Source organism: Zosterops lateralis (assembly GCF_965231275.1).
Source record: "Zosterops lateralis genome assembly, chromosome: 2".
NCBI lineage: Eukaryota > Metazoa > Chordata > Aves > Passeriformes > Zosteropidae > Zosterops > Zosterops lateralis.
Window position 1 is genome coordinate 80,006,994 of NC_139763.1, and position 20,457 is coordinate 80,027,450.

At 35.7% G+C, this 20,457-nt stretch overlaps 1 protein-coding gene across 1 annotated transcript in view; it reads right to left on the bottom strand.

Moving 5' to 3' along the window:
- The window catches only part of DEUP1 (deuterosome assembly protein 1), a 41,393-nt gene extending 23,478 nt beyond the window's left edge, over positions 1–17,915 (bottom strand). Inside the window, exons 1-7 of the mRNA XM_083855415.1 lie at positions 17,857–17,915; positions 16,871–16,935; positions 12,912–13,083; positions 11,499–11,594; positions 6,453–6,587; positions 4,295–4,408; positions 1,672–1,884 (exon numbers count right to left, since the gene is read on the bottom strand). Coding sequence (XP_083711541.1) covers positions 1,672–1,884; positions 4,295–4,408; positions 6,453–6,587; positions 11,499–11,594; positions 12,912–13,083; positions 16,871–16,914 — 774 coding nt within the window. The 5' untranslated portion in view covers positions 16,915–16,935; positions 17,857–17,915. The remainder of the gene's footprint in view (positions 1–1,671; positions 1,885–4,294; positions 4,409–6,452; positions 6,588–11,498; positions 11,595–12,911; positions 13,084–16,870; positions 16,936–17,856) is intronic.
- Between the last annotated feature and the right edge of the window lie 2,542 nt (positions 17,916–20,457).

The following is a 20,457-nucleotide window of genomic DNA, read 5'->3' on the forward strand; positions in this document are numbered from 1 at the left end:
AGAGAAACAGACTGCAGTCTCCATTTAGGTATTTTAAACTTTGTATTTTCTGTAAAGTCAACAAACTGTTCTTCCATACATTTCACTTTATTTTCTAATTAATAATATAAGTGAAATAATTAGAAGCACAAATTAAATGATCATAGGCACAGAGGAATATATGAGGCATAATAATTCTTGCTTTCCTTGCCATCAGAGTTCTCCATGCCAAGATTGCCATCTTCTCCTTCCTCCTTTACCCATATCATGTGCAGCTATTGCTATCTTCCAGCTAATTCTTCTTCATGCAAACCTACTTACTTTTCTGGCAAACAACAGGCCTTGTACTTTCTTCTTTCTCATACAGACATTCCTAAAAAAATGTTTTCCCTGAGCTACCCCTTTTTCACCATACATTGACATCAATGTTTCCCTCATGCAGCTATTTCCAAATGCAGCTTTTCTAACATAGCAGCATTCCACACCACCAACACAGTTATTCTGCAACTTTCTGCCCTTTAGATGACACTGTTATGTACATCTAGCTCCGCTTCTACTTAAAGTGTCTTCAAGCTTCCTACAGCTCCTGTATTCTCTTGAATACATGATTCCAAAATTCTTCTTGCTTGAAGATTTTCTTCAAGGCTACAGCACAATCTCTCCATCATACAGCATCCACTTGCTCCGACTGCCATGATTTGTTCCACTGCATATTCTACTCCCACTGCTTTTGATGGCAGCCTTTTTAACAGGCCCCAAAACAGAAGTTTTGCTTGCACACTGATAACTTGTACACAGGCAAAAGACTCAGTGAACTAATGTGCAAATGGCATGTATAAACTTGGCTCTTCTGACAACACCTGACAACATAATCTGAAATTAACCTCTGCCACATACATGCTAATTCCTATAAAGTATATTGCATATGCTGTTAGCACTCTGCAAGACTGTCTATGAACAGAAAAAAAATCTTTCTCCAAAAAGACTTGAAGTTACTATAGGCCATTCAATATATTACTAAACCTAGAAGTGCTTAAATAAATAAGCAAAAGCCTAATTGGTATATGTCACCAGAAAAAAATAACAACAAGAATCTCATTCCTGATATGTTTCAAGCACAGATAATAAAAACGGTTGCAAAGATCTTGTATTATCTCAGTCTTGTCAGAACTCATACACCATGGCCAAAAGAAGAGGAGCAAATGGCTGTCTTCATAGATTGGTACTATGCTGAAAAACATTGATCCAGGGGTAAGATAAAACCTGATGGTTCTTTACATGGCCAGAAACCTAAAAATTTTAAAAAATTGACAGCATAATCTTGTTTCAAAACTAACAAAGTATACTATACATGTTTGTATACGCTTACTAGCTATTTGGTACAATGAACAACAAGGTATAAATCAGATAAAGAGATTTCACAGAAGTCATTTATATACTGGAACCAAACAAGGGGAAGTCCATGTAGACTGTGTATACAGGAGAATTATAAAATCCTAGATACATAGACAAGAGAAAAAATATACTGCTACAAATCAAACTTATTTCTGTTTTGCTAAATAAAAATAAGCCATACTGTTCCCAGATTATTCTGTGTGCATGCACGGAATACACCTAATGTACATTTAAATAGGTATCTCATCTTGATTTTCCAACATTATTTCCACAGTCATCATAAAAAACTGTTATTACCTGGCACTGATCTTGGTACATTTTTAGATCCTCACGGAGTTTCATATTTTCTTCTACCAGTTTATCCTTGTTTCTTGCTATTTCATCCACAATTGCCTTTAGCTTTTCAATAATCAAATCATCGTTTTCACTTTTGGGCTGGATATAGGTAACTAGCTCTTCTTGGTTTTGTCTCTTATTGTGTATTTGGAGTTGATAGTTTTGGGTCTGCTTCTATAAAACAAGAAAATATTTTAAATTAAACTCAATAATTGTATGTATATTACTAGGACTAAATCATTACTACTGAAATCATAAGGCTATTCCTGTCTTCACCTGGATTTGCTTAGAAAAGATGGCACAATTCAAACAGTTTGAATTACTTGCCCTCAGTAAAAAAAAATGCGTCAAGAACCTTCAAGGGCACAGGAGTTTTTCAAGGATTTTTTTCTCCTGTGCTGTGTATTTTCCTAGTACTTAATGTTAATGAGTCTCAAATGTGAAAAAGGTGATTATGATGACCTACTCAAAGCAGTTACCTGTGAGAAATAGTTAGAGAGAAACGTTCCTCCTTGATTCATTGAACTCAGTAGGAGCTGTGTGTGTGTGCCTCAGGATAGATATTAACCTTTGACTAGAGGGCTACCATTACATAGGTCGTGTACAAACAGCTCAGTTACTACAGGAACTGCACTTCTTTGAGATCATTATCCTCAAGCTTGGGGAAGAATAATTCGTACATTCAGCAGAGTCCTACACCCCATGCAGCTTCTTGTACCAATTAAAATCCTAATCACAAAACTTCAGAAAATTGGTATTGCCAGTATTTCTGAATACACAGGCATTGTGAAGAAGCATAATTACTATGGCAACTGTTTTTGCTGTTTAAAACACTATTCACATGAACACTACTGGGAGATTAACAAGCAGCACTAATCTTTCAGAAGACTGAGAATTACTTAAAAAATGACAACAAAATATGACCTGGAAATCATATATCGAGTACAGAGATCAATCTGGGCAAGAAAATATAAAGTAAAAAATAAATAGGGTTACAAATACCATATTTCACTGACAAGGACTGTAAAAAGTCATACTTTAGACAGATTTTGATGTTATTGACCATGTCCCCATAATTTGTGTTGGCTGAGAACCTAAGCAGAATGCACCACTGGCTGCATATCAAACAAAAAGAAAAAAAAAAAAAAAAAGAAAAAAAAAAAGAAAAAAAAAAAATTCAGATTATATTTCATTTTTATAGAAAAAAAATTAAGTTCCCTTTGACATCCAAGCTATGGATTCTGCTATACCAAAATGTCAGTGCAGCCTTGACTCCAACTAGAAATCAAAGATCTCAGAAAAGATGAATTTGAGGCAAAGATGCAGGAACAATTAACACTTTTGAAACAGCTAAGGGTGAAAGTCCATCAGACTTGTATTTCAAAAAATAGTTGGTGTTACATCAGAGTTGTGAAGGAAATTGTCTTAAAGCAAGTTCACTGATGGCAATGAAAGCTTCAACAGAAAAATGTGAATGATCACCCTGAGTACTCTATTTTGACTTGTCTAACTGTACAATCAACACGTCATCAGTCAGTAGTTTTGTCTAGTCAAAGACTTGCTTTTTAAACACATTTGTATGGAAGTTCATTTGCTGGAATATAATGCTCTCTGCAGCTAAACCCAAAACATAACTGTCATCCTTGGAAACTCTGGATATGTGTAAAGAGTCTCATAGGAATTGTTAAGAAAGTGTTTCACTAGATTAAGATCCAATGATCTTAGTAACAGTGGAAAAGGGAATTACAAGCGAGCAACATAATTGGCTTCCTCTTACTTAATTTTCAAGCTATCTTGTGACCCAGTCAATTTGTAAGTTATTTTCTGTTTTTTTTTTTAAGAGAATGATAGGTCATCATGACATTATTAAATAACATTTTTTCTGGATTAGAAGGAATTAAAAAAATAAAATATGCAACATCAATAATCTATATATAAAAAAATCAATAAGCAAATGGACATGTAAAAAATAATCATAAAGTCAACCAAGGAACTGCATGGAAACTAAAAGGCTGAAAAATACAAAAAGAAAGGGCTAAGTGATACAACAAACAACTTCAAGAGTGATTTTGGAGGAGTATATGAAAATTCATTTTTCTGCATAAATGATACTAGTGTATATTTATGATCTTTAAAAAAATGAAGGCTATCAGATTTGAAGGAACTTTATACTTGTGTCAACACCTTAATGGAATGCACTACTTATTGGTAAGATACTTTTTAATAACTTGTCACAATTAATTGCATATTAGTAAATAGCATGGCAAAAGATTTCCCTAATATGCTTAAAAGGTAAAAAGGAACATTCACTGGTTTTTGTAATTGTTTGGGGTTTTTTTAAAAGAAACGGTATCATTTTCATTATGATCCTTATTCATTTGCTCATTTTCATGATAAAAATTAAAATAACTGCATGTATCATTAGATCTTCCAGTATGGTTCTGCCTTGCCATATCTTCACTACCAATATAGACATGCATTGTAAAATTCACTGTAAGCTTAGTTTTTAAAAATTAAGTTAAAGTAAGGTCTAGCTGAGCAAAGAGTTCATTTTGTTCCTAGAGCAGGAAGGTAGGAATTTTACCTGAAATAAATTAGATTTCTCAGGCAATAATTTTGGTTGCATATCAACATAAACTGGGTTATTTACACAGGTTGTCCCGTTCTTCTCCCATTCTTGTGATTTTGCCTTGAATTCCTGAAAGACAGCAAAACAAGGCTAGTAAACATAGAGAAAATATCTATTTTCCTCAATCTAAAGAATTTTGTAATTTGTATCATTCTAATAAATATTTAATTTTTAATTAATACATAATATTTCCATAATTTTGGAAAGAAGTTAAAAAAGGAACAATTCTATAAACCAGCCATCTAGTCATCTGCACCAGAGAAAGACAATTCTTCAGAGCTATTGATCTGAGAACAATGAGTGTAAACATAATAATTGAATAAAAACTATAAAATAAGAGAGTTATTACTATGATACACAAATTTTATTAGGTAATAGTTCCTGTGACTTTAAAGCTACATCAGTGTTGAGCAGGGTAATCTGCAGGGAATCAAACCTTAATATTCACACAAAGTGCTCATTTTTCGCTTTTGTTTTTAACGGGACAGCAGCTACACTGAATAAATTTTATTTCTTGCTCCCTTTAAAATTGCTGCTTCAGGTTCTGTGTTCATCTAGTTTAAACAAAAACTGTTTAAGAAATTCTATTATATTAGATTTATCTAATATTGTTTTTGTATTTGTACTTACATTCATATTTTTAGTGTATTTGAATTTGCTTTTAACTCATGCCAAACCTTATATGCTCACAAATACATTTTAAAGGCAGTATCCTAAAAATAAGCAGAATTTCAGTTACTAGAGCTGTTGCTCTTTTAGTTTGAAAATTTAGCAAAATAACAGTACACTGATCTATATATTGAAAATGAATGGAAATGTTGTTCCAAAAAGACAGATGATATTTTATAATTAAGCTAAACCAGAATATTCCCCAAATTTTAAAAAATAAGGCTGGTTTTTTTTTGCCACTGAAAAAGACCTGACTATTTCTCAACATAGATTAATACAAATCTTCTTTCATAGCTTTCCTAATATCCGCTTTGGCATTTAAAACAATAAACATCTTCTTATTTTCTAAATGATGATACACATGGAGTTTCAGACTACTTAATGAGAACTGCAGGTTCAAGGCTTTACTAAAGCACTGCTGAGTTTAGTAGATTTTCACCACAGTAATTATTTCCTGAATACTCAAATTTGCTGAATATATTCCAAGCACTCATTTTTCATACTGCATAATTAATCAAATTATAGCATTGTCTTACATTATTTTCACATTTTAATCTTGAGTAAGGTTATTCTCAAATTAGCTGACAGTAGTGATATATCAATGATAGATGTACAACCCATTTATTACTCTTGTAGTAGCTGATGTTGGCAGCTATGCTGCAATCCAAAGCATTGTAGCTTTTCTGATGGCAAGAACTTCCATGTGGAATAGACAGCCAACATCATGTAGAGCTGGGATGTGTCTATGTAGATACAAGAACCCTGAGGTCGCAGAAGTTAGTCCTATATCTTATAGAATAACATAAAAGGCAAGTCCAAAATACAGATCCTAAGACCCTGCTTCATTTGGGTTAAAAGTAGGAAATTACTTAAAAAGGGAATATGACTGAATCCTGTCCTCATCATCTATTATCTAGTCCCCCAGTCAGTATGCTGGATTCTGGAGGATGTATTTTTAAGTGTCTAATCCTTCCTCATACATTGCCTAGGGAAATCAAGCACTGAGGTCAAGGTCATGGATTGCCTCAGGCATATGGGTGCTGACAAGATGTATGTGTAACAAGCAGCTTTCCAATCCTAAATCCTTTTTTCTATGCAGCCCAATGTGGTCAAGGTTGCTCTGTGGTTCTATAAAACTTGAATTAATGGTAGGTATTGTATGACAATATCCTGCATATGTACAAGCCCTTATGCCTCAAGAGATTGTGTTAACCAGTACACATGTATTCCTCAGGAAAACAGTAAAACTTATTTATAGTTACACTTACAAAAAAATATTAGTATTAAATAATACTAAAACTAAGAACTATTCTTGCCAAAACAATTATATTCCTGCCAAGACAGTTATATGATTTTTGTAGAATTTTTGAGGCTTACGATTTTAAATCAAAGACTAGTTCTAGAAGTGTATTAAAATTAAAATATAATGAGAAACTATTCGTACCTCCAGTTTCATGTATAAACTCCTTGGGTTAGGTGACGTCTCCAGGTTTTCCTCAATTTTTTCTCTACTTTCAAGCTTTTTTTGTTTTAACTGATGTGACTGTAGCTTTTCGTAACTATGTGTCAACTTTGAGAACTAAAAACAAAAGTAGAGTTGAACAGGCAAACTCTATCAAGGATGAAAGTTTTCATGGCCAAAGTTTTCTTTAAACTAGAATCACCAACTGCAGGTTTAGCATTGTAAATGTTTAATCAATTAAACAAAAAAAAAAATCAATTAATAAAGTTAAAATCAATTAATAAAGTTACCACAGATGAACAAGACTAAGCTCTCACAGAAATGTTAACTAACTGTTCAAATGGATTCATTTGACAGCTACTTAATTCTGCTGCAGTTCTCCATGGCACTGTCACCCCAGAGTCATTTCCTCTAAAGTGCTCACATGGAATGTTCTATACTTGTTTACTGCCATCTTGTGTTGACATTTTTAAAGGGTGCTTCACTAGTCAGAATGAAAGATTATCATTAATGTACTCTGAACCTGTGTGTTTCTTTCTTATGGTGGAAATCGTTGAAGTTGTATGTGTGTGATGATGGCACTCTTCTGGTGCCACTGAGTGGGTCTCAGAATTAGACACTAAACAGACAGCAGACACTGCCTACTGATGTCAACATGAAAGCCTGCTCAGGAGTCAGAGGCACAGAAGAAGGAGAAGGACGAGCCTTTCCAGAAAAACAGCCAGTTTTCACATCAGTTCACTACCCTACACAAAACAAAGGGTCTGACTACTGCCTGTTAACAGATTTGATATAGAAAAGTGATACTGTTTGGTAGGAATATGCACATTTGGTTTTGAAAAAAAAAAAAAAAAAGCAAACCCGAGGATATTGAAAAAGGAAACACCAGAAATATGGTCTTGAGGAAAGCTGAGTGAAAGAACTTAGGGAGGAATATTGTGCAGAAAAGAAGTTTACAATAAATATTGGTCATGTCTCTTGTTGCGTAGTTCCTTTACATTTAAGTATATATGACTTAAAAATAAATCTGACTCTCACATAAAGTTCTTTGTGTACACCAAAAAAATTCCATAAAATCTCATATTTTTGTTAATAGCTCAAAATGGAAATGGAATGGAATCCTGCTGAGTCAACACTGAATGAGCAATTGAGGACTGTTCAGATAACAAACATGGCAAAAGAAGTCCAGAAAAGATACAGGACAGAAATTAAAAAATAATCTGGAAACTTCACAGACACATTTGAGATGAACTTGAGAATCCTAATATGGGACAGCAAAAAATAATTGAAAAGATGACTAGAAGACAGATTATCATGGACTAGAAAGTTTAATGATACAAAGAGGCCCTGGCAGATATCACCAACTTGGAATGTCTGAATAGCAACTCTTTAACATGGGCGTACAGAGCTGAGTTATCACCTTCAAAACCAAATCAAAAGTCTAGCAGTGAAGCTGCCTATATTTGAAATTGACTTTGCCAGAGAACAGAGTTAAGATAAAATATTTAAAATGAGTCAGAGTATCCAGGCTCAAAAAACATGGAACTCATTGACCTTGGAAGAAAGATGCCCTTTTTCTAATAACAGTTTTGCTCTTGAATATATTATGGCATATGTAAACTGCATGGGAAGACTAAATTCTGATAAGATAGGTATTGGAATGTTTAGGCTAAAAAGACCAGGAAATACAGGATCCAACAATTCAGTAAATCAATCTAAAATGGAACAGAGTGGCCAAAATGAGAAAATTTAGTTTGAGTCTCAGATATTTAATGACAGTAGGATATTAAAGGCAAATTATAGTCTGGATATTATGATGACTGGAAACTAGACTAAAAGCCAAAAATCCTTCCATTTAAGGTCAGATATTTGCTTTAAAAGGTCCAAGTTGTTCTATTTGCATGTTGTACATGTTAAAAAAAAAAAAAGAGGCATTTTCCATCACTTTCAAAATGAGAATAACTACTAGACATTGATATTTAAAAAAAAAGAAAAAGAATGACCAAAGTAATGCAGATGAACCTCAAAAGTTTTTGCTATTTAGTTATGACAAAATGCTGAACGACTGCAACAGTGTGGCCTAGGAATTTCAGGTTACATACCAGGAATTATTTCTCTAATACAAGAAAAATATAGGTTTTACTGCATTCAACAGGCACACAATCAATTCAGAGGGAACACTGATCATTAAACAGCCAGTTTTAGTAGTACCAAGGGTAAAAAGCACACAGGACCACAGAAAAGAAATTCATTCTGAATAGCCTAGAATTCTGACAGCTGGAAAAAGTGATCCTTACTATTTCTATCAAGATTAGGAAGGAATAAATCTTGGGAGGGATTTTAAGAATAGGTCTGTAGAGAAAGATACAATGCTATTGATAAATAGTAACACTCTGTGCAAAACTAAGTTGTAGCTCCTAAGATTCTGCAGTTTAGAAGGTGGTATAACTTCCAAGTGAGAATAAGAAGCACAAGAAGGGAATCAAAGGAGATAAGCCAAAGATTTATATTGTCACAGAAGGTCTATATTTTACATATGAGTTTGTGTAGCTGAGAACTGAGGACATTAAAGCCATTCCATTGCAGACACTGCAGCACTGTAATTCAGGAGAGAAACTCAGGAAAGAAACTCAATAAGGAGATGAGGCAAAAGCTAGAGGAGCAGAGTCTAGCACAGGTGCTAGGAATTGTGATAAACAGAAGTCCAACAAGTTTATCACACAGAGAATCAAGGCAGGCCCTTTAACACAGGCATTTAACAGTTTTCTTTTTCAGTCAAGGTGAACAAGGTGGATATTTCATAAAGAAATATGGTTTGATCAAAGAAGAGGAATGGGGGCTGGAAAATTAAATGCAAATGGCATCAGTGCTGGAACCTTTAGAAAAATAAATAGCATGACTGAGAGAGGATGAAATGTTTGGAGACATGGATTGGGAAAGTGATGTATATTCTTAAGAGCTAGAAATCCAAAGTTCTTGCATAAAGATAGAAGAAGAAGCAATCAAGAAACTCAAAGAAAGGTTAAGTGGTCTGAGTGGTAACTAAAAAGGAGAATTTGGGCAAGAAATATAACCAGGTTTAAAGACAAAAGCTTGTAGGTTAAAAAAAGTCAGCTTCTTAAAAAAAAAAAAAAAAGGGAAAACAGGTTGCATTTGCCCATGGAAAGGACTTGTAGGCCAATTAAAAACTCCAAAATAAGAATCTTTATGAAAAATGGCCTGGACTTGCAATTTCAGAAGGTTTAATTTCAGTGAAGATATTAGAAACAACATGTAACATAAACCCAAGCATTTTTAGCATGGGATTAAAAAAAATTGAGAAGTGAAAAATACTGCAGTAAATGTTATAAAGAAAAGAGAGCTCTACTATATTTTTGAGGATAGTTCTGCATTGCTAAAGATACCCTAGTACTTATGCATAAAATGTCACACTCTTTTTCTTTGTATGATGTTTATCTTCACAATGATCATGCTATGATGATGCTTTTCTGTAATTTGTGTAAATTACAAACCAGCTTTTATTTCTAGCTACTTTACCAAATGATTAAAAGAGTTAATTACAAAACAGCCGAACCATTCACTGCCTATTTACTCTTTTTCAGATCCATTTTCATATGTAAAAGGAAATATAAATTAAATACAAAATAACATTAAAAATGAGTAATAAATTTATTAATTTGATGGACTCAGGTGCACTATCACTTCTAAATGGAAATAATGATATCCAATTTATACAATCTGACATCACTGTATAATAAGTGTGGTGACTGGAAATTCTGAATTATAACACTATATCTCTGGTAGGAGAATCCAGTGAAGGGAGCAGAAAAGTAGCAGGAAAACAATGCAGAGTTTTGTACCTTAGTTTTTAAAATCTGCAAAACAGAATCAACTCAAGTGTGGTAAGAATTTAGAATCATGCTTGGAGTAGAAAATACTAAAGAAACAAAAATGCAGGTGCTGAGCAAACACAGCCAAACTGAGTCATAAAACCATAGAATGGTTTGGGTTGAAAGGGATCTTTAAAAGATCATCTAGTCCAACTCCCCTGCCATAAAAAGGGACACCTTCCATTAGACCAGCTTGCTCTAAGCCCCATCCAATCTGGCCTTGAACACTCCCAGAAATGGGGCATCCATAGTTTCCCTGGGCAACCTGTTCCATTGTTTCATCACCTCACTGAAAAAAATAATGAATTGTTCCTCAGGTACAGTCTAAATCTGCACTCATTCAGTTTAAAACCCTTGTCCTTTCTCTCAGCCTGTTTTCACTGCAGACAGTCTGAGAGAGATGGTCCAGACTGATCCCCCTGATCTTCTTTGTGGCCTCCTCTTGACTCTCTCCAACAGTTCCAAGTCTTTCTTGTACTGGGGACCCCAGAGCCAGACACAGCACTGCAGGTGGGGTCTCACCAGCACAGAAAAGAGGGGAGAACAACCTCCCTCAATCTGTTGGCCACATTTCTTTTTATGCAGCCCAGGATACAACTGCCTTTCTGGGCTGCAAGAACACTGAGATAAATAAAGTCAGAACAAACTCCTAACATCATTAATGTGGGTTACTCCAGTTTTGATACAGTGGAAATCTGTACCTTATGGAAATCAGGCCACTTGAACAGCTGAGTAAATCAAGGAAATTGAAACCAGAAAAAGGTCTACCAAAGACATGATAAGCACAGCATAAACCTTGAAATCCCTAACGTGCATCAGACTCATATAAGCATGAATCCAATTACCTCTTTTATTTATTACCTCTTTTATTCACCAAGGCTTTAGTTTATTAGTCTGAAGTTAGGAAATCAAGTATCTGTATTCATAACAGATGTCACATCCACATCAAAATCAAACCAAAGAGTTTTGACACAACAGTACAAAAATCATAACGGAGTCTGGGAGGAAGCTGGAGTCATCATCATTTGTATGACAAAATTCATCTTTCTCAAATCCATAATGGCACATCTATACAATTTGGCATGTGTTAGTTTTTTATACCACAATCACAGAATAATGAAACTGACATTTTTCTTACTTGAGATTTCAGTGCCTGAAGCTGAGTTTCATAACTCTGAGCCATTTCATTTTTAGTTTTCTGTAAGTTTTCCAATTCTTGTTGAAGTAGTCCCACCTAAAGTTAAAATAAGCATTCAAATGTACATTTTCTGACACTTTTCAGAATATGTAATTTTTGGGAAAGTAATTTGAAACTTTGAAAAAAGACCGATTTCAGGAGAGATATTAAAAATAAGTATTAATTCAGTAACTTGATAATAAAACTGCATACCACAGACCCAGATTGTGTCAACATCAAATTAGGGATTTTATAGTAAAAAATCTCATTGCATGCTGATGTTATGATTTAATCATAATACAAGTCTGTCATGAAAGACCATTTCTGAAAGCTTTTTAAACTCAACTATGCTATTCCCCATTGTGAAAATTTTCCTAGCATGGCTTATAAAATGATATAAATTACCTTCCAGTATTTATGTACAAATTACCAGAAGACACTGTAGACTCATTTCAGCTTCCTAAGTGCAGTGCCATTTGTAATATCACTGAGTTTCACAGAGAGCTGAGAAATTTGACAGAGAGCATACATGGCACCTGTGCTTTTCTGGAGGGGCAGCTGAAAGCTTGGTAGAATATGCTGAAGTATTTCAGATAGTGTCTCTGTACAGCAAATAAATTGATGATTTAAGGACAGGCTACTTGAATTCTCTTGGTTCCTCTGACTGCAGGGACTAAGGGCAAGTTCCTAATTGCTCATTAGGGAGAGTCACTCCATTTTCAAAACCCCCATGGGCAATTTAGCCACACAGCTCACACAAGGATGCCCTCCTGTAAACATCTAAATTCAGCTGGCTTGAACTAGAACTGAATGGTATGCAAGGGTTTCTTGATGCTTCTGAATAAATATTCAGCAGAAAAGACTGAAGTACAAAAAACATCAGGTATACGGAGGCTTTAAGTTTCATAAAAAAGTCTAAGTAGTAATACATTTTGAATCTTCACAATGAATAAAATTATCATACAAAGATATATCATGTAAAATGTTAAAAAATCAGGTATAAACAGGAGTAACAAAGACATAATTTTGGGAACCTATTTGAACTGCATTCTTCCATTTAAAATTTCTGATGAAATGAGAAGTGCTGGCATTTAGAAAAAACATCAAATTATCTTTTTACAGCTAACCTGAGAATATTTGATGTAGACTTTAGGGAAATAGAAGAAATATGAGATTTTCAATGACATTTTTACAATCACTTTGCAGAACAGAAGCACACTTTAAAACAAAACACTAAGGATAATTAGTGACCTTTAAGGGGTGTTTGGTATTTTTACATGATAGAACAAACGGTCTTACAGAGAATTTAAAGAATACTAATAAGAAACTACTAGAATAAATACTTTCTTTATAGAATGTGATATTCTTAAATACCTCTTGACCTTTTTGATCCAGTTTGCTTTGGGTACTTGCTAATTCTTGATCCTGGATACCCATCTTTGCTTCCAAAGATCTAATCTTGCTTTCCCATTCTACTTGCTTTTTGTTTACCATTATGTCAATTTGATGCACTAACTCCTGAAGTTCAGCTTCACATGGAGAAGCTCTAAAAACATAAAGAGATTTATTTTTTCAAACAAAGAATAAGGGAGAAAATAATTTTTTATTTACATTGCTACAATTCTATTTTAATTGTGATCAAACTAACCACTTTTTAACAAGAGAAAGAAAGAAATGGGAAAGTTAAATGATGCCTTCAAGTGTAGGTGGAACCTCGCTTCATCAATCTTGAGTTTGCCTGCATGCTTAACTTTTGACTGCACTAAACGGAAAATACAGCTCCTTAATGTGGATATGGGTTTATCATAAATCTTTTATTTGGTGCTTAAATTGTGCACATCCCTTGTTTTGATAATTATTACAGGAAGTTTGAGTGATTTTTTTTAGATTTATAATATCATAATTAAAACTTAGCACGATTTCTTAAAGTTAAATTCTTTAAAACTTCTTTTACATCCACAAATCCTTGAAACTGTAACAATGTTAAGCTTGGAAGGGCTTTTTCAATGCACACATAAATCTTAATGACTTTTTAATGTTAAAACAGTTGGCAGTGCCATTTTAAAATTTAATATGAATCATAGGATGACAATAACCAAAGTGCAAGCAAGTGATGTATGCCTCTCAAAACAAAAACACCTCCCTCCCAAGTGCCTGGAACCCATCTCAAAAGTAGCATTAATGATGGGTAAACTTTGATTGCCTCTGGGTGGAATATAAAGTGGGATTTTGAAAACAGAAGATAAAGCCATACTGCTTTATCAGGTCTACCTGCTACATCATGACTACCTTTCCCTTGACACTGCTGTAAAGACCTGTGCACTTCCAGCCTACTCAAATGTCACACAGCAACACTGTGGTGAACCACTAGCAATGGCTCAGTTAGGTGATTTCAGCCTTCAGAAACATGTACTCGCTTTATTGTGTGTCATGTGGATAACCTAAATATTGTTATGCAAGTAAGAACACAACTTGTAGCCTAGATCATCAGATTACCCTTTCGGACCCACCATGGCTGACATCCTTCACGCTAAAATTTCATCTGCCTCTTTCAGATCTTCCTGCACATGGCAAATTCTGCATTTGTTGCTAAAAAGATTTCTCTGAACAGTTCTTGCATGCTTCTTGAACCCTGAGCCATCATATAAAAGGGAGCTGTTGAAAGAAAAATCCCTTCTGAAAGAGCTTCTCAGTCTACCTTCACTTTTTCTAATTCCTTAGCTGGATCCTCTAAGCACACTGGCAGCTGCAAAAGGAAATCTGTACGTGAAGTTGTAGATTACTGCTGCTGTTCTACTACCAAAACTGCTCTGTACCAAGGCCCTGGTATTGAACACTGATCTGCAGTCATCTCCACCCACTAGCAGAGAGGTGCTACTTGCTGCAGTAACTATTGCTTTAGTCCACTAGTGTTTGGAAAAGAGTGCTAATTAGCCCCCTCAGAATATGACCAATTATATGGCAACACAGTCATGAGAATTTATTTTGGTCACTGGATGTGGAATGCAGTGGTTTCTTTTGTTTAATAAGATATCAGATAAACAAACACACAAAGAACATGTTTTCTCATAAGCAAAGAAGTATGCATGGGTTTTTTTTACCCATGCAGATTCAGCATTCCCAGTTTGCTGAATGCATACATCGAATGGATTAGTCATATAGGGAAGCAATGACTTATACCTCAGCAAGTGGCAGCTATTTTTTTGTTGTTGTTGTTCATTTAGTTTGAAACAGCTCAAAACACTTAAAGTTATCTCATTTTAAAGTGGTGTAGGCAAGCTCTTATTCTTCTTTTATTCTGTCTCCATATAAGTGAAAACAGAAATGAGTCACATTCTACTGTCATTAATAACTATTTATCTTCATTTAAAATGAAGTGTTTCCAAATTTAGATAAAAATCCAGATAAAAAGTTTTACCATCTGCAGGCCTTTTTCTTTATCACAAACAATTTTTGCACTAGTTCGACCTTTCTAGCTCTATTATCCATCTTTTGCTTTGAAGTTCTGCACAAGTCTGATTTTTTATGATTGTTTCCTAAAAGACATAGAATGGTATTGTCCATACACTCTAGAATGAAGTTGTTATTTAAAAACAGATGATTTAAGAAATGTTTGGTTTACACTGTCTGTCTTGACTTTATACTTCCTTCTCTTATTATTTACATTTGCTCACAAATAGGAAAATAAGTATGGCCATATTTATGCAAACAGAAGCAAAACTTATTCAATCTTACATAGTATATTCATTAGGTTTGGATATTTACCACAGCTTCTACAGTCAATATTAATTCAGTTTATTATTGTAAACCTTGCTCTAAAAATAGGAAATACAAACCAGTTGTGATAGAATCTTCTACCCCAAAGTTTCATTGTAAGAACTGCAACTAACTTATTTAACAACTTTCAGCCACACTGAATCATACAGATCTATGGATAGACAATTTGTGATTTATGAGTCCTTGCAGCTGAAATATAACTGTCAAGATTTTCACCACCATTACTCAGCCATTTTCCCAAATTTTAAAGGCACTGCATTATCCCTGGAATACTGCCAGCATAGATGAAAATCGTTTCCTTTCAGTGAAGGTGTATCCTAAACTACTCTTCCAGATTCTTTGTACAGTTAATGGAAATAACTAGCTAGCAAGAATTATGGTTTATGATGGGATAAATTCCTCTAGATTCATCTGCAATAGCCTGAAATTTTGTATATTGATTAAAATAAAGGCAAAGCAGAACGCTGAATTTTTGAAATTGACTTCCATCTTGTAGCCAAAGAATAGCAATACCTTTGGGGCTTTCTAATTCAAGTTTTTATATGGCTACTTTTAGAAATATAACTGAGATATGAAAAAAATTTCCCTCAAAGAAAAAAAAAAAAAAAAAGAGAGAGAGAGGAGGGGTACCACACTGATCAGAATATTTTACTGCAGCAATTTCTATCATGAAAAGTGCATGCATTTTTCTTCAGTATGACACACCACGCTTTTAAATCCCATTTAAAACTTTATTGAGCCAGAATAAGATATGATAGATCATGCCTCTTTTATTTTAAGAAATACTTTTACACTGGTTAATTTGAAAAGTAAGTTTAAGTTTACTTAAAAAATTATGACGGATGAATGTTCTGTTTAAGTCATTAAGTGGGGAAGTACTTCTTACATTTGTGTGTTCCTTGAAGATGCTAAATGAAATAAGGTCCTACATCAAATCCTACTCATGTTCTCACTTCTTTACAAAGAATTTGTGCTAACATAATTTTTAGATTAACTAAATAGTAACATATTTTTTTTAGATTAACATTAAAATAACTAAACTTGGATTATGTAAAAATAAATAAAAAATTATGTGTTCTTATGAAAAGTGCACTTAATACTTGGGGAGAACAGTTAGTTATTATCTGTGCAAAATAAGGCTAGGGCTTTAGCAATGAATCTTGTTTTCAAGGTTCTTAATGTTTTAAGAGCTGTAAGTAAGTTTATGCTGCTGTAGCCTAGCAACTTCAAGTACTTTTTCAAAAAAGTTTGAAATAACATTTCTTAACATCTTAATAAAACCCCACATAGCTTTCATTCCTCCTCGCTCTGGTTCAGGTATGAATATTTAAAACCTTTAAATAACTAACAGAAACAGTGAGTAGTGTATTAGCCAAAGCAATAAGATGTCTTGTCTTAATTATCAGCAACTTCTCCAGTTTGCATGGAAAGCAGAAGAAATAGAGAAAAAACTTTACTTCTAAATCATTACTATTTTGTGTTTCACAGTTTTAATAAACCTACATTATTCAATTCCATCATATATTGAACTCCCAAGACAGTAAGTCATTACATACTTGGTCACAGCTTCTTCTTGGAATACTTCTAACTCCTCCTCCATAACACTGATAGTCGTTTTAACCTGTTAAAACATCAAAAATCAAATAATTCAGATTCTTAAATGCATTAATTTACACAGCCAAGTAGTGCACACTGTATAGTTCTATGCTTTCCTTTCATATTACACAATTTTCTCATTGCACACAACAAGGGCAGGGGAGTGGAGCTCTAACCACAGGCTGGAATGGGCAAGACAACAACTTGTAAATTGTTGAGTAAGCTCAGCTCTCTGACAGCAATTCTTGCACTGAGATACAAGAGGTGGTGATGAACTTGAGCCTAGCCCTGGCTCTCTGTACGGAAATTTGTTTTGGATCATTCCCTGTTGTGTGATGTCAAAATGATTTGTGAAGACACTGAAGGACATGAACCTAAATTTGCCACAGATCCCATGGCTGCGTTCATCAAACATTTGTACCTTTGCCCACCGCGATTAACCTCCGCCCAGGCTGTCACAGCTCTCAAACGTTATTTTGGATTCCTATTGACTGGTGACTCCCTTGACTGGCAGATACAGCCCTCCAATACCCCGGCAGGAGGAGCAGAGCAGTGCCATTGCCAGGCCCAGCGGGACACAGGGATTTGGGGCACGCCTGCTGCAAGTAAGGGCATTGCGGGTGATGGGGGAGCGTGAAACAGCCCCGATTGCTCGTGGGGAAGATTGCTCGTGGGTACCTCAGGCGCACCGGTACCCACAGCCGTGCGGGCAATGGCACTGGCTGTCCCCACAGAGAACCCGCGCCGGAGGTGACACTGCCAGAGGGGCACCGGCTGGAACAGGAGCAGGCCCCAGGGATGATGCGGCCGCAGGAGATGGACACCTGAGGTGACCCAGGCACAGGGACAGCCCTGGCACCTCGCCGGGCACTGAGGGGCCCGGGGCACGGTCAGCAGGCCCCGGGCTTCCGCGGCCGCCCCCTCCCCTCCTCTCCCCTCCCGTTACCTGCCGTGCTCTCCCTCTGCTCCGCCGCCCCCGCTGTGCCCGCGGGACCAGCCCGCAGCCCCGGCCGCCCGTCCCGCCACCGCGCCCGCCCGTCGCCGCGGTAACGCCGAGGGCGCCAGGAGAGGCGGGAAAGGGCCCGGGCCGGGACAGGGAAGGGGCAGGACCGAGACCGGGCCGGGGCCGGGGCAAGGACGGGCCAGGGCCCGGGTCTGGGGGAGCAGTGCAGGCATGCCTTGGTCGCTCCCCGCGTCCCTCCTTCGAGCCGAAGGGAAGCTGGAGTGAATTTCACCACGGGAAAATTTCACCCGGGGTAAAGAACATGTCCTTTCCCATTAACATAATTTAAGACATCAGCAGGCGAGGTGTTTTCTCTTTTTCTTTTTTTGTCCCCTTCCGCCTAAAGCACTGTTATTACCAGGTAACGAGAAGGCCGAGCACTGCCCTTTCCTCCCCGAATGACCGGCTGTGCTTTTGTCAAAGGGCTTCAAACGATTTTCAGGTTATTTGGCAAACGACCTCGGCCTGATGTCTTTCCATTCTTGTGGCCTTCAGCCTGTCTTACTGAACAACAAAATGCTTTTAGGAATCACAGCTATTTCAGCTCTTTACAGTAATAATTTGGGGGAGTTTACATCTCTTCAAACACCAGTGAGTTTTTCTACCAGGATGGTTGATACCATTCTCTTTGTATGTCCTGACATTTCACAGAGCAGTTCCAGGGCCTGCTAGTCTGTATCTGTGCACTACATGTCCAGCTTCGGCTTTGTTTTTCTTAATATGTTTTTCTTAATATGTTTACTGAAATCAGCCAAGTGAACAGCAGTTTTAATACCAGGTCTAAGGAATAATTGATTTCATTGGATTCCTGCATACTGTGCGGTGGCAGATGGTTTTCATGCCAGCAGAAATGCTGTGAGATATGATCTTTATTTATTTATTTTTTTAAAATAAGAGGCTAAAATAAAATTACATGCAGAGTTTCAGGAAAGTCACAGACGGACAGAATTATTAGGACTGGAATGGAGATCATCTCTCTGGAGATCATTTTGTCCAACTCCCCTGCCAAGGTAGAGTCACCCAGCACAGGTGACAGGAACTGCCTGATGGGGTTTGCCTAGTCATTCTAGAAAATAAGAGTTTTCCCTTGTTGTTGGACCAGTTGCTGCACTCTGAGCCCCGAAAACGTTTTCTTCATTACACTTTCAATACTTCATTACACTTTTCTTCATTATTTACTTACTGTAATTGAGTTAATGCTTCAAATATAATTTCTTATCATTTCTTATTATATTCTTCAAATATAATTTTCTTATTGAAATAGTTTTGAGATTTTAAAAAATAGTGATATTTGGGGTTATTTATTTTAAATACTGAGCTTTAAGATGATTTAAAGTATTATATATTAGAAGTAATTTCTAATGCAACTGCCAGCAAATTTCCATTTTTTTCATCTGCTCAATCGAAATGAACTTTTCAGCCACATTCCCAGTGTATATATTTTAATTTCCACCCTGTTTTACCCTCTCTCAGTGGTAATCAGTTATTCAGAAATTTAACTTCCATCTGTCATGCCTAAATAGAACTGGGAGGGGGGCAACTTAAAAAAAAACCAAAAAAAAAGAAAAATTATTTTTAAATTACTTATCTACATTTTCAAAGCTCTTTAGAAGGACAATTCCACTGCCACTCCTGGAATTGTGTTTCTAACTCTCTTGTGTATATCTAAATACCTCCCCCACTATATTAAAAAAATCCCATATCAAATTGCTGACCTTTTCTATATGCTTTTGCTCATCCACATAATCTCTTGACTGGAGCTTGTGTTATGAGACTCAAAACTGTTATTTGTTGACTTTAAAGAACATGCCTTACAAATTGTGACAACCAGCCAAAAAATAAAAAGCTACTTTCAAATCAGCTTTTAGATTAAAATTCATGGAAAGCTATAAGCGTATTTCCTCACGAAAAAAAAAAGAATGTAGATCAGGGCAGGTACACAACAGAGTGTGAACAAATGTCAAACAAGACCAGGTACAACACTGATCTATTTACAGAAACAAGGGGAACTAGGCATTAGCTAGGGAGCTAACTTGCAGAGGGATCTCAGATTGGAGCATTGGGCAAAGATTAATGGGATGAAATTTAACAAGTCAAAATGTTGGATTCTGTACCTAGAGGTTGAGAGTTTCTAATACTAAAGCAATAATATACAATTCAATATAGAATATCTTCAGAGCAGAATAAAATTGGTGGTATTAAAGGAGTACCATAATTTAGATATAATTTCAGTGATAAATGATTATATACCTACTAGTTATCCTTCCTAGATATTTGTCACTTGAATTCTTCACCATGTGTTAGGTTTGTTGTGCAATATGTAATAGCAGGTAAAAGCTAAGTGCATTTGTGTATTTAACTTTAAATACAGATTGTATTTACAGGATATATTCACAACTTAGTTTGCAATCTCAGATGACAGATTTGATTGAACATTTTGTTCCAGTAAGCTCAGTATAGTCCTCATAAGAAACAGACTCATTTCTTTAGCATAGAAACCACATGATTTTAGTGATGTTTGTGTGATGGATTCATAGCAGCTCT